Genomic DNA, 15059 nt, shown 5'->3' with positions numbered 1-15059 from the left:
CCTCCCAGCAGCTCAGCTTTCCCAGGCCCTGGAGCCCACCTGCTGCCAACCAGACAGAGCCAGTAGGAGGCTGGGTGGGCAGAGGGGGCCAGGCAGCAAGGCGGGAGGGGGCCTCCCAGAAGTCACGCTTGTGTCAGAGAGCCAGCTCAGCCACTCTCTACTTCCTCGGTGCACATTCTTTAACTCCAACCCTGATCGCTACCTTAAAATCAACCAAATATCACTGGAAAAAAAAAATCTGGCAGGACAAGCAGGGCTGAGGCTTGTGGGGACCGTTGGAAATGCGTCTTTAGGGTCCTGCTCCAGGATGATGACGCCAAACCAGTTTGGTACAAAGGGACTTCGTTCTCCAGTGAAGGCTCAGGGGCCTTCTGCCCCTGACAAGAAAGAGCACATGTGCATCTCCCTTTCAAGTACACACACACACACGCGCGCACACACACACGCACACACGATGTGGGGGTCGGGGAGAGGAGGTGGCAGCCCTGGATCCTGCTGAGGACAGGCCACACACCCCCATGCCCTCCTCATAGAGTCTACCATCCCCCTCACCAAATATCAGCCTATTTTAGTCATTTTTAGCTCTTTCCTGACCATAAACTTGGCTGCCCTGCCTTTCTAGCACTAAACATGCTGCTTTGACAGTCTGGTGTCTATCATACTGTATTCAGAAGGACCCCGAGGATCCCCCATTTATTCTCATCCTGAGCTGATGTCCAAGCAGGGCGTGGCCTGGGTGAGCGGCAGGGCACACCGGACCCCAGAAGTCAGGAGCAGGAAAGGACCCTGAGGCTGTCTAGTTCTATAGTCTCACCGTGGCTGTGTCTCCGACTCACTTGAGATGATGAAAACATACAGATGCCAGGCCCCACTCCTGGGATTCTGGACTGACTTAGTCCAACCTCCCATTTTACAGAAGAGGAAAGTGACGCCCAGAGAGAGGGAGCCATTTGTTTTGTATCACACGGCAGAGCTGTAACTGGAACCCATGACTCCTGGCTTCCAGGGCAGTGCTCTGCCCACCACACCATGGTGTCTTCCGGAACACAAATGGTTGCTGACCTTGAAACCAATTGGGATGCTGGTCCCTGTCAAACCTAGGAAGTGGTATGAAGGCCTCTCCTGCCAACATCGCCTGGTCCCCATCTCCCCTGCCCTGAGAGATGTGGGGAGGGGCTCTTGGGAAGTGACTACAGAACCTTGGCTCAGGGCCTTAAACCAGATGGGATCGTGGGGAATATTTTCCTCTGCTAGAACCTGGCTGGAACCAAATTCAATCTAGAGACAGAACAGAACGTCAGTGAGTGGGGTAGACAAGAACCATCAGATACAGTTCTTAAAACAACAGCCCCAGGACAAACCTGATCCTGTCAAGTTAGCCCAGAGCTGAACTTACTAGAAGACCCCTTTCACCCTCTCCCTGTGGAGTCTGGGAGTCCCCCCATGTGCCCTGGCTGAGGAGCTGACATCAGGAGACTTGGCAGAATGTGGGATGCTTGGTCAGCCAGCTTTGGACCAACAAAAGTGAGGGCTGCTTGTTACAGCTACTCCTCTGTTGGAGGAGCCAGGAGCTTGTCTCCCTGTTCCCATCTGCCCATTGGGCTCCCTCAAGCTTGGTGAGATGGGAAGAAAAAAGGAAGCCAACAGAAGAAAGAAGACAGTGAGGAAAGAGGAAGAGAAGAAAGTGAGAGAAAGGAGGGAGAGTGGAGAAATGCCAAGGACAGGAGCCTGACATTGTCAGATGAGCCCAGATGTGACATCACACTAGCTCCGGGTCACTCGGTAAAAATCAATCAGACCTAGTCATTCCAGTAATAGTTATTTTCCCAAGAGCAATGAGGACTCATATTTACACAAGCACCTGTGTGTGTTTATAGCAGCTTTATTCATAATTGCTGAAAACTGGAAACACCTTTATCCTTTAATTGACAAATGAATAAACAAATTGTAATTTTTACAATGGAATACTACGCAGCAATGAAAAAGAAAGAACTCATACAACAGCATGGATAAATCTCAAAAACTTTATGCCAAATGAAGGAAGTCACAACAAAGGATTAAACACGGTGATTCTACTTACATGAAACTCTAGAAAAGACCCATCTAGTCAACAGCAATAGAAAGCAGATCAGTGGATCCCTGAGGCCCAGGGGGAAGGGGAAGCATTGACTACAAAGGGCTATGAAGCAACTTTTAGGACCAGTGGAAATGACCTCCATCTTGATTGCGGTGGTGGTTGCACAGTTGTATGTGTTTGTCAAAACCCATCAAATGGATGCACTTTATTGTGTTAAATTCTACCCCAGTAAAGTTGATTTTTAAAGTTAAAAAAAAAAAAAAAAAAAGTCAATTCGCCAAATGATGAGTTTGCCAAAAGTACAATCATTCTACTGGGCCATCCGCCAAGACCCCCTCACATGGCTTTTCCCGAGCTGGGTCCTCAGGCTCCAGCAACCCCAGCCGAGCAGCCCTCACTGTTGGTTCACGGGCCCCACCATCTCCCGCAGGCCCACAGCCCTCGTAACTTCCAGGATCCCTCAGGCAGCCTTGAAGAGTTTCCATGAGTCTGCCCAGGCCTCCTCCCTCTGCTTTCTGGGGGGCAAAGGGCACATTTGTGAGGCTGCATCTCCCCGAGGTCAGACATACTCTCAGCTCTGGGATCCCAAGTGTCTCTCCCTGTGACACCAGCTGTCAGATGGTGGAGGTGGGGGCCCACAATAGGATACATGACCTCTAGTGTATTCTTCCATATCTGTTATTTATAGGAAAGCTGAGGCCTAGAGAAATTTAGAAGCCAAGATGTAACTTCTGTTTCTCTTTGTATGTTGAAGACGATCTCCTTCCTCAGGGCCTAAGCGGCCAGGGGCCAGTTTCAGGGAAGAAAGGAACCATAGGGATTGCAGGGACAAAAACATAAAACAAAAACCACACAGGTTAAGATGTTCACATTTCATCCTTAACTCTTTGGGAAGTCTTTGATTCCCAGGAGAGGCTCACCAAAGTGTTCCTTACACACAAGAAATCTCTGTTCAGAATCAGTTTCTCTAGAATTAGAACCAGCACCAGGCAATACCTGAGTGCTCAGCAAAGGTTCTCCACCAATGTCACGCCAGCTGCCTCCTTCACTTAGTAATGCCACCACCTGCTGCTGACATGTGGCGCCATGTGGGCTCCACGGCCAAGTGACTCCTGCCCTACCTGGCCTCTGCCGACATCCAGCCTCGCAGCCGGCAGGAAGCCCTTCCGTCTCTGTGAAGTTACTGGACAAAAAGGCAATGTCTGCCTGTGTAGCCTTAGCCTGACCCAAACGCAGGTGGACGGGACCCTGCTCCGGCCAGGCCAGGCGACCAGAGGCCGTGAAGAAGCGAAAGGAGCCTGCAACCTTGCTTCCGGTTGTCTCCTTCTGATGCTCACAGGCCCTGCTCCAGATTCCTCCTCCTTCCCCCCACACACGCACGTTTATCCTTCCTGGGCTTCGTCCCCTCAGGCCCAGAGTGACAGCGAGAGAAGCTGAAGCAGAGTCTGCATGGAATTGGGAGCACTGGGAGTCTGCAGGGCGTTTGGGCAGGACGAGACCAGTGGCCACTCCTGGCTGGTGAAGAGGGAGAGGCATTTATTTATCAGGGGCCTTTTGCAGGCCACAGCTTGCCCCAAGACTCCACCCTGGGCTGAGGAAGGCAGCGCGCCTGCCTTCCAGCTCACCCAGACCACGCAGTGCTGGTGGCCACCTGTTCTGCCTGTAGGATTGGGATTTGCTCTCTTTCTTAAACATTCTGCGCCCGTGAGTCAACACTGCCAACGAAAGAATCATCATGATTCTTACATTTGACATCTATGAATCTGGAACCTTATTTAATATCCTTTCTGAGTCCTCATACCTTTTCTCACTCTGTTTCACCTGACAAAAATGCCCTTTCCTGGGTCCTTATCCTTCCTTTGATGGCAAGTTCAAATTTTTCCTATTCGAGGCAGCCTCTTCTGACTTCCCCAGCCCTGGGTGGCTATGATCCCTGAGCAGCATATTTTTACACCTCTCCTCCGATGTGATGTGATCATCCTGAGACTATTTGTGTGATCTTCCTGTCTTACCCAATGTAGGTTGTGAGCAGATGACGTATGGTGTCTGAGGTTGCTGTACTGTGAATCACAGCACTTGTATTGAATCCATCACTAAGGGCCAGCCATGTGCTAGGACTTCATTTCATTAATCTTCGCCACTCTCCTATGCAGTAGGAATTATTGTGCTTCCCATTTTTCAGATGGAGAAACTCAGGCTTAGAGGGATAAACTTACCCAAGTTCATGCAGCTAATATGTGACAGAACCAGTGTTCAAATCCAAGACTATGGAATTTTAACCTCTAGACTGTGAACTAACTGGGTCATGTTCACTCAGGTTTGAGACAATGACAATGTCATCCTCTCAGAGGTGTCTAGTGACAGAGCAAACTCCATGTACAAAAGTCTCCAGGCAGTCTTTTTTTTTTTTTTTTGCTTTTTTTTTGGCTGCACTGGGTCTTCATTGCTGTGCACGGGCCTTTTCTAGTTGTGGCGAGCAGTTTCTTCTCTTGTTGCAGAGCATGGGCTCTAGGTGCATGGGCTTCAGTAGTTGTGGCTCACAGGCTTAGTTGCTCCAAGGCATGAGGAATCTTCCTGGACCAGGGATCGAACTCATGTCCCCTGCACTGGCAGGTGGATTCTCAATCACTGTGCCACCAGGGACGTCCCTCCAGGCACTCTAGCTATGTGTGAGAGAGTCAGGAGCAGGAAGATAAAACCTATCATCCAGTTGAAACCAGAGAAAGAAGTTTTTGGTAGCAGGAACTTCACAAGATTGAGAAATGTTGAGCTATGGACACAAGTGCTTTTAGATTGCAAAGCACTGAGTTGGACCTTAAACAACTTCTTATAAAAATAAAAAAGAAGGGCGGGATCTGTTGACAATACTAGGAACATAAATACTACCTACGCTGGAATGAAGAACCTTCCCTATCATATTTATTTTATTTGATATCTTGTCATCATGAAATAGTCACGTCTAATCTGTTGGCCAGAAGTTCTGAGACATCTTGACCTATTTACTTCAATGCTTGATTATTTTTTTATCTCCCATTACTTGGAGGGTGTAATATTTGCTTTACTTTATGCTGTCAAAACTGTATTTTCTCATCGTATGCTTTTTTTAATTGATGTATAGTTGATTTACAATGTTGTATTAGTTTCTGATGTACAGCAAAGTGATTCAGTTATACATATATATTCTTTTTCATATTCTTTTCCATTATGGTTTATTACAGGATATTGACTATAATTTCCTGTGCTGTACAGTAGGACCTTGTTGTTTATTTTATATACAATAGTTTGTATCTGCTAATCCCAAGCTCCTAATTGATCCTCCCCCAACTCCTTTCCCCTTTGATAACTATAAGTTTGTTTTCTATGTCTGTGTTACTCACTATATGTTTGTTTTAGGAAACAGAGCTTTATCAATGAACATAGGAACACGAAGAGACCTTAAAAAAACATAATGGAGAATCTCGATTTTCCAGGCCAGTAGCATCTCCCAAAAGGCTGAGTGTATGATGGTTAATGCCAGAAGTTCTCAATTCTTCTTTAAAATGAGATAATAATAGTGTCTCCTTCACAGGTAATACAAGATGTGAAGAATAGTCCCTGTCACTTTGTAAACATTCAACAGATGTTAGCCACTTTGTTCCTGTTGACCCTTGTGTGATGGTCCAGCAGTGAATGTGCTGTAACTAACCATCTTCTTTTTTTTTTTTTTTTTTTTTTTTTTTTTTGGCACATGGGCTTAGTTGCTCCGTGGCATGTGGGATCTTCCTGGAGCTGGGATCGAACCCGTGACCTCTGCATTGGCAGGCGGATTCTTAACCACTGCGCCACCTAGGAAGCCCCTAACCATCTTCTTACTGATGGGTTTTAGGTGTTTCCAGTTGATGAACATGACGAGCAATGTTCCTGCCCTGAAAAGGGTTAATGGCCTGGTGGAACAAGGAGAAAAGAGTAGATGAACGAGATAACCAAGATATGTGTCATTAAATTAGATTTGATTTAATTTAACTTAATAACCAAAGCAACATGAAAGCAAGTAGGTGGGTGAAAAGCACACGTGTTATAAAGCGGTGGTCAGGGCAGGACTGCTAGAGAAAACGACATTTGAGCAGAGCCATGACAGAGGAGAAAGAGCCCACTATGCGCAGAGTGGGAAGTCAAGGACTTCAGGCAAGGGAATGGCAAGTGCAAAATCCCTGATGTGAGAAAGAATTTAGCACGTTCAGGGCATGGAGGGCCATGAGACAGACCCTGATAGTTAAGGAAAATTAATGTATGATAAAATTGGCACCACAGATCAATAGGAAAAGAACACACTGCGTAATAGGTGACATGGGCACAAGTGACTCACTATATAGTGTGAAATGAAGCAGCATCTCCACTTCACAAGCTGAACTGTGTTCAAGCGAAGGAGTAGAATGTGAGGAGCCATGGCAAGAAGTAAAAGCCACCAGAAGCTATGGGAGGTGTCTAATCAGGGCTGCCTAATAATCTAGTTTATGTTTTTAGGAGATTCTGTAGAGAACAGCTTATAGCAAGGCAAAAGTGCGTGCAGGAAGACCAGTTAGCCTAACGCCATAGTTGAGATGAGGGAGATAATGACTTGGGCTAGAGCAGTGGCCATGACTGTGACTCTGGGGAAAAGCTGGAAGGAAAATAATTTCACCTGAGTGCAGAGGGCTGAGGACATGGCCTGGTATCACCCTTGCTTCCCGTGAGCCCCACGTTTGTCTTCTTGATTGTTATTTCCCTGAGCCCACAAATCCTTTCCCGTCCTCTCCGTGAAGAAAGGCAATCTTTATTCAACTTTCTCAGTGTTTCCCAATTTAATAGCTGCAGTGAAATTTCATTGTTGTTTTAATTTCTCTGATTACCAGTGATTTTGAGCATCTCCTCAAATGCCTGTTAGTTTTTTGGGTTTCCCCTCCTATAAATTGCAGGTTCAAATCTCTGGTTCACTTCTGTGTCGGTGTGGCTGTCTTTTTCTTATGGCATATGTAAGAATTCTTCGTGTATACTAGACATGAATCCTTTTGTGATTTGCAACTGCGTTATGAATATCTTGTTATCCTGCCAGCTATCTATTAACAGTTCCTCTGTGTTCTTAGTTGACAGAAACCCTTCATTCTTATGTAATCCAATTTAGAAATCTTTTTGCTTGATTTGTGGACTCAAGATGCTGTTTAAGAACTCCTGGTCCCCAAGACCACAAATAGCCTCTCCTACGTTGTTTCTGTTAACATCACAGTTTTCCATTTCTTATGTTAATCCTATTTACAGCCCATTCTTTTTATACTGGGACAGGTGGGGATGCTGTTTTATCTTATATTATACACTGAGCCACTCATGAGCACATCATCTCTTAAACAATCTGTTCTTTTTCTATTGAATTGCAGTGTCAATTTTCTCATATGTTAAGTTCTCTTGAGTATCAGGGTCTATCATTGACCCCTCTAATTTTTTCCATTTGTCCTATTCTTGCAACAACAACCTACTGCTTGTGTTAGTGTAACTTTATAATTTATTTTAGTGTCAGGAAGAGTAAGACACTTCTCTTTACTGTTATTTTTTAAGAGTGAGTTTGTTCCCCACAGATATTTATTAAGAGGAAGAAATTTGGGATATATTTTGAAGGTAGAACTGTGCTTATGGCATCTTTTGCTTTACCACAGTTTTACATTCCTATGTATTTAAATCTGGCAACATTTCCCTATTGGTTTCTAGGGGGTTTTTTGTTTGTTTTTTTTAAGCTCTTTATTGGAATATAATTACTTTACACACTTGTACCAGATTATGAATTACACCAAAGTGAATCAGCTGTATTTATACGCATATCTCCATATTCCCTCCTTCCTGCGACTCCCCCCCACCCTCCCCATCCTGGCCCTCTAAGGCATCACGCATCACCAAGTTGATCTCCCTTTGTTATACAGCAACTTCCCACTGGCTATCTATTTTACAGTTGGTAGTATATATATGTCTGTGCTACTCTCTCACTTCGTCCCAGCTTCCCCTTCACCCCCGCCCCACCGCAACCTCATGTCCTCCAGTCCATTCTCTGCATCTGTATCCTTATTCTTGTCCTGTCACTGGGTTCATCAGTACCATTTTTTTTTAAATCCCATATATATGAGTTAGCATACAATATTTGTTTTTCTCCTTCTGGCTTACTTCGCTCTGTATGACAGACTCTAGGTCTATCCACCTCATTATATATAGCTCCATTTCATTCCTTTTTATAGCTGAGTAATATTCCATTGTATATATATGCCACATCAGTTTCTAGGTTTTATACCTTGTTTAGGAAAATCCTCCTCATCCTCATCATTCTCTAATATTTTATGTTAAATCTTCTATAGTTTACTTTAATGTTGAGATATTTAATCTGTCTGGAATTTAGTTGTGTATGGTTATGAAGTTTAACTTTATAACTAACTTTATTTTATTCCAAATGGTAATATATAAAACTTTTTCCAATAATGAATAGTCCATCCTTTCATCACTGCTTTGAAATATTTCCTTAATCATATGATGAAACTTCATATATCCATAGGGCTGTTTCACATATATATAGGATGCTCCCACCCCACCCACCAAGCTGGGAGGGGCCCAAGCTATGGCCCCATCACTCCTCTGGAGGGCCTGACAAGCAGAGGGGAGCAGGGTGGGGACGCCCTCCACCCGGCACAGGAAGAGTCCCCACAGATACCACCAACCAGGTTCCATCTCTGCATTGGAGCCCCAGTCAGCCTTGCATTCACATCTCACCCTTAGTTCCATAAAATCACTTTAATCCGTGGGCGAGAAAAGCCGGTTGTAGGGCCCCAGGCAATAGCTCAGTCAGGAAACTCCCAGTGCACCCAACTGGGCAGCTGAGCAAGTGAAGCCGCCTCACCAGGCCCCCTGAGTGAGCCAGCCACCAGGACAGAGATAGGGATCAGTTGGATGGGGTGAGAGTATCTTCAAAGCTGCCCTGAGCCCAGGGAGGGGCTGGGCTCACCCGCTCTCCGCCTGGTCTCCCAGAAGGGAAGGCAGAGAGCACTTGCCCTTGACTCTCTCCTCACCAAGGATTCAGGTGATTACTTCCTTTCTTCACTCTCTAACTTTAAGAGTCCTGGTCACAGTCGCTGCCTCTCCCGAGGTCCCTTCTCACATTCCTGGGGTGCTGAGCTACGAAACTAAGTAGAGTTAGGAGGGAGGGCACATCCCCCAGAGGGGCACCTCTGAGCCATGACCTTGACAAGCTGTAGAGATGGCTTTCCCAAATCATGGCTGGGCTAATCCTAAAGTCACGAGGCTCCAGCAGCCTCTTCCTGCCACTCCCTGGTCCAATGGACAGCCTGGTCGTTCTTCTGGGGCTGGGGGCAGCAGACCGCTGACCCTGTTGGTCCCTGCATTTGCAGGATCTGAAGACCTGAGGGTCCCTTGATACTAAGAGGCCTGGGCCCAGGACCCCCATCTGTCTACCTACCTAAACCCCTCCCTGGGCAATCCCAGGCCCGGCCAAGAGTCTTCCAGAGGGCGGAGCTCTGAGTCAGAGTATAAGTTCCCCATCTCACCACCCAGCTGCAGAGCCACACGATGCTCCAGAGGCAGATGCCGGTTTGGGCCTCCCACTACCCGGCAGACCCGTGCCAAGCAGAAGATGGCAGGCCCTCGGCCACCTGCACCTTGGAGGTGAGGGAGCAGGGCTGGATGGGTGGGCCAGGAGCTGAGAGCAAGAGACGGGCCCAGGGAGGGCTGGGGGCACTGCAGACTCCAGAGACACGGAGCACCTCGGCTAGGGCAGCCCCTGCCTGGCACCAGGGGACACAGTCTGGCCCAGTTGGGGCCAGGCTCCTGGGTAGATGGTCCAGCTGTAGGCACCCACGGGCTTGACAAGACTCTGTGGAGAGGCTTGAGGCCACTGGGGTCAGCAGCACCCGGGACAGTGCCCAGCACTGCCAGGGTGGGTCACGCTTGGCCTGTCCTAGCGGCGAGCAGGCATTGACCCTGTCGACGTCTTGAACTGCCTGCCGCGCGTGTGTGGTGTGGTCCCTGGTGAGGATCGGTGCTGTTGCCAACCTGTCACCATGGGCCATGAAGTGCCCTTCTGGGTCTATGGTCGAGAATCCTAGGTCTGTGCAGCCCCTCACAGACTCACAGAAAGACCCAGGTTCATGGGTCAGGTTTCCAGGGCTCTAGACCAGCTCTGCCCCGGCTCTCCCATCTTATCTGTCTTCCAATTTGCTGTAGGCATCCCATGGCAATGGCTGTCAGCAGCAACATCTTCCTCCTGACCTCCCCCGGCCCACGCTAAACCATGGAGTGAGATGCAGGATGCCCTGAAAGTGTCTTGTCCCTTTGGGGTGGGAGGCGGAGACCCTGCTCCGTCTCCAAGGAGCCCAGGAGTGAAGCTCCCCACTGCCCTGCTGCCCCACTGCCTGGGCCAGGATGGATGTTGCCTTCCGGGCTGTGTTTCTCCACAGCCCTCAGGGGGTTAAGAGCCTCTGGTCCACACGTGCTCCTGCCTCTCCTGTCTCATTGAGCCTCCAGGAGCGTGCGCAAGGAGAGACCTCCACAGAAGGGACAGAGCTTACCTTGAATCTGGAAATGGAGCAATTGAGAGCTGCGCCCGTCCCTCTCAGGTCCTGGAGAGTCCATGACTCAGAGCTGGGATTTCTTGCCCTGACCCCTCACCTAGCCTGGGTGATAAAAAGGGAAACAGCCGTAGTGACTCCTCCCAGGTGAGCCCTGGTCTGGGGCGCTGCTCAGACTAGCAGGGAATTGTTCTATGGCCCCACAGAGTCCCCATCCCAATATTCTCCTTTTAGGGAAGGCCCTTGCCTCCTGGAAGCTATCGCCAGGCTGGTCTGAGCTCTGACACAGGTGTTGTAGGGAACGGATGGATACACCCAGCTCTCTAGGGAGAGGGAAGTGGCATCACCGCTTGGGCCTGCCCTGAGAAGCCCTGCAGAGGGGAGTTCCCACAGACTCCCCAGGAGCTGTCTTCTCTCGTCAGCACTCAGACCTCATGGGCTGGTTTGGTTAGGGTGTGCCTGACCCGGGCATGGGCCTCAGACCCACCACTTCTGAAACATGACTGTCCGACCCTCTTCCCAACCTCCACCCCCACCTGGGAGCCAGACCCTGGGAGCCCATCTGTAACTAGATATTCTTCCAATTTGTGATGACAGCCAGTTTCTTGGGGTGTGAGGACAGCCCCAAAATGGGAGCTGAGGGTTTTACTCCTGCCTCTGCGTTAGTCTAGTGCATGACCTGGAGCAAGCTTTTAACTGAGTTGGTTCAGTTCATGCTGAGAGCCAGCCTCCAGGTGAGTGGAAAGGGCCCTGCCCTGTGGTCAGGTGGATTTGCACCTGAGTCCGGGCTCCGCCCCTTTTGCACTGCGTAACACTGTGTGAGATGCAAGTTCTCTAACCTCGGTCTTCTTCTCTGCAAAGCAGGATAGTAGTACCTTCTTCAGAGTCTGGTTGGGGGGTGTGGGTCGATGAGAACAGATGCAGTAACCCCAGGTGGAGCAGAGCCTGGTGCACTAGAGGAAAGTAATGAATTGTGTTCCCAACCTCCCGACCAAAGTCCTGTCTCTAAAGTAAGAGGTTGGGAGCGGGTAATATTGGATTGTAAAATAGCCAGTCCTGAGAGTCAAGTTCTTTTCCATATGAGCTGGTAAGATGCCCCTGTTCTGAGGAGGTTTTAGGGGAAATGGACTCATGGCAAGACCAGCCCCAGGGACCAAGGCTGGGGAGGAGGCTGCAGCCAGGTGTGTCTGCAGCCTGAGCAGTGGCTTCCCAGAAAACTGCCATCCAGCCACTGTCCCTGCACAGCTGTCCTGGTTATTAAAGTGTCTAGATACACGTCCTCACTGGTTGCCAAATAGTCCCTGCCTTGAGCTCTAGTCCCCTAAATGCTCCCTGGTCCTTATCCCAGGACCCTCCAACACCCCCATGAACCAGAGGATTACTGCCCATCCCTGCTCCAGGACCACAGCCTGGCCATACCACGGTGAAAAGGTGAAAGTTGTTCAGCTTTCACCCTGATACCCAGCCAGGGCATCCTATCAGAGGGATGACTTGTCCAAGTCCCTGAAGTTCTTGCCCAGATCCCGTAAGCTACACCACACACTTGGGTTCCATAAGTTCTCTGGTTTATAGTTCTAATAGTCACAGATACTGTGCTTTGATCTATTACATCCTTCTAATGTGTAGTCTTTACCTCTGGGGCCGTGAAGTTTTGCTTATGTCTAGCACCACTCCAACTGAGCTGATTATATCAGGAGCAAAATATGTGCACTCACTTAAATCCCAGAAGGTCATTTTCCACAGATCTCATCCCTGGAATCATCTGGGCCCAAGACCTGAGTCCTGTGTTCTGGCTGCCTTTCTCCCAGCACTGCCCCTCTGGGCTCTCTCTCAAACCCTCCAGGCTCTGTCTCCCTGCTGGCAGATGTAAGAGTACTTTGCAGAGTGCTTTGCAACTGGGTGTCTCCTGCAAATTCCTGGGCTAGAGGTGTAATCTGAGGCTCCAGGTTGACCACAAAGGAGCCCTCTGTGGCTGCTAGAAAGCAAAAACTTCTCCAAGAACACTTACAGTTCCTATGTGCTCTGGCTGTTTAAAAAAGAGAGAGATGATGGAATGTGTCAGAAGAGCACTGTAGGTAGAAGGACTGCCAGAGTGTGAGGGTTATTGGGGGCCTTTGAGGAAATTAAGGGTGATAAGAAGAACCTGCCAGGAAAACTGATTTTCAGAGGACAAGACCAAGTACTAGGAGCTCAGGGCAAGCAGCCCCTGTCTTCGTGTTGGCCGAGGGTCGCTATCAAGTAAGGTGACAGTATAATCATAGTTATGAACATGGGCTTAAGAATTGGAACTGGATTCAGACTCAGTATCCTGTGATTCTAGCTGAGGGCCTGAAGTCAAAGGACTTAGACTCAGATTCTCCACCTGTAAAGCGAGGCTGATAACAAGTGCTTTGAGGGTATTGTAAGGATTGAGCAAGACAAAACGTAGAGATTATATACAGAACACTTAGCATGTGGAAGACACTCAGCAGATGGTAGCTGAGTTGTCACTGGTGCTGAGTTAGAGCAGAAAGAAATGGTCACCCTGATCAGAAGGTGTGGGGTTAGATGATAGAAGAGAGGTTTTCCGGGGAGCCTGGGAGACCTCGTGTGAGGTCCTTTGGGAAGCTGAGGATGCTCACTCCCTCCCAGGGAAGACACAAGGGAGCTGGGCAGGGCCAAGCAGGAGGAGGCCTGCGATGGCCTGGCCCAGCGGATTGTGGCCCTGGGTTCAGAGACCTGAGGAGCGACCCCCGCCTGGGCTGAGGCCACGGGCGGCTCCCCACGTGGAGCCCTCTAGCTGCCTTCTGAGAAAGCGGGCCGGGGGGAACAGATTTCACCAGAACTGCTCTCTTGGACGAAAGCTGACTCCTGCCTCCTCACCAGATCAGACCAGGATACACCTCTGCCCAGGTGCGGAGTGAGAAATGAGGAGCCCATGTGCCCAGAGCAGGTCTGACCAAAGGCACAGCCGTATTTCAAGAACCAGAAGAGAAGCAGTGTGTGTGGCCTTCGGCCCAAGTTACAAAGCTCAAAAGGCAATCCCGTTAGAGCAAGTTACTGACCGCAGAGATATTCAATGGTTCAGAGTTAATCTCACAAAAGGAATCCTCAGACCTGTATGTGTCTGTCCGTGTGGCTTCTGTTCTGACTTTGAGGCAGCTCTTGGGCAGAGAGGAGGAAAAGGCCCTACAATTGACTTACATGTCTATCTCAGGGGCTAAGCAACAGTCTTCCCAGCCACCGTCCTATTGTTCCTGGTTAGAATTAAGCCCCAGAAGAGACTGGAAGGACAGACATCAAAATAACAGTTCTCATGACAAGGAAAAAAAAAATTCAACTCTGTGTGATGCTGGATAACGACCACGACTTCCTGCGGTAATCGTACGGTGATACTAAATACATATATCAAATCATTACGTTGTGTACCTCAAACGTATACAATGTTAGATGTTAATTATTTCTTAATGTTTAAAAAGATAGCAGTACTTCTATTATAAAGGTTTTGTGAGGATTAGAAACTATAAGAAAAATGTTTGGCAAAGAGTAATGTTACCAAATGGAAGTCCGTGTACCTGACGCACAGTGAGGCCAAACAATGCCAATATGTTGGAGTTTGGAGCAGAGAAAAGTTTATTTCAGGGCCATGCAAAGAAATGGGTGGCTCATGCCTTAAAAATTTCCAAACTCCGTGAAAGCTTACAGCAAAGCCCTTTTATGGGAAAGGTGAGCGAGGGGTGTGGTTAGTTGTGGCAAACTTCTTGGTGTCAGAGCCTTTGTTCTGGAAGTTAGGTCACAGTCAGGTCACAATGTTCCTGTAAACCTCCACCGAAACAAATGTTACTCTCTGTTCTGACAAAAAAGGGCAAGGTCCCAAGCCTCAATTTTGCCCTCTGAGGTCCACGCTCTGCTGAAAGGAGGGGGTCCCTACACAGGCCAGGTACCCTGCCTGGGACCATTTGTCCAGCACCCAGTCTTGGTCCTCCCGCCAGCGCCCAGGCCAGGCTGAGGAGGCACATTTCAGCTGGCGGCGCCCCCCGGACCAGGTCCCCAGACCTGCGCAGCCATTATCACCGAGGGAGCCAGGTACCCAGGACCCTGTCAGCACTCAGGCCCCTCGGGCCGCCCGGAGAGGCGCAGCTCGGAGACGGCTGCCATCAGGTGTAGGATGTGGGGATGCGGGAGAGGTTCCCTGCTGCTTCGAGGCCTAGGCCTGGCCGGGGGGGCCATGGCGAGGGCTCTGGAGCTCTGTGGGACACAGCCCCTCAGCCTGTCCCCCGGGCCCTTAGCCCTGAGGCTCGAGAGCCCCGGGCAGAAAGCCACGACCTACCTCCACCACGCATTCTGCCCCAGGACCCCTGCGAGGCTGACTGAGTGGGACCTCTAACCACGGATCTCGGTCTCCCACTAGGGGTCAAGTGCCGCCCTGC

General features: G+C 49.2%; 1 protein-coding gene across 4 annotated transcripts in view; it reads left to right on the top strand.

Annotated features, from left to right (window-relative positions):
• Positions 1-9637: 9637 nt before the first annotated feature.
• PLA2G4E (phospholipase A2 group IVE) overlaps positions 9638-15059 on the top strand; it is a 43713-nt gene continuing 38291 nt past the window's right edge. For all 4 annotated transcript variants that reach the window (XM_057721826.1, XM_057721828.1, XM_057721827.1 and 1 more), the window contains exon 1: positions 9638-9748. In XM_057721826.1, the coding sequence (XP_057577809.1) occupies positions 9653-9748 (96 nt within the window). In that variant the 5' untranslated portion in view covers positions 9638-9652. The remainder of the gene's footprint in view (positions 9749-15059) is intronic.

The sequence above is a fragment of the Hippopotamus amphibius genome, chromosome 2, assembly GCF_030028045.1.
Source record: "Hippopotamus amphibius kiboko isolate mHipAmp2 chromosome 2, mHipAmp2.hap2, whole genome shotgun sequence".
NCBI classification, from domain to species: domain Eukaryota; kingdom Metazoa; phylum Chordata; class Mammalia; order Artiodactyla; family Hippopotamidae; genus Hippopotamus; species Hippopotamus amphibius.
The sequence above is the reverse complement of the archived record's forward strand: the minus strand, read 5'-3'. Positions and strand labels throughout refer to the sequence as shown.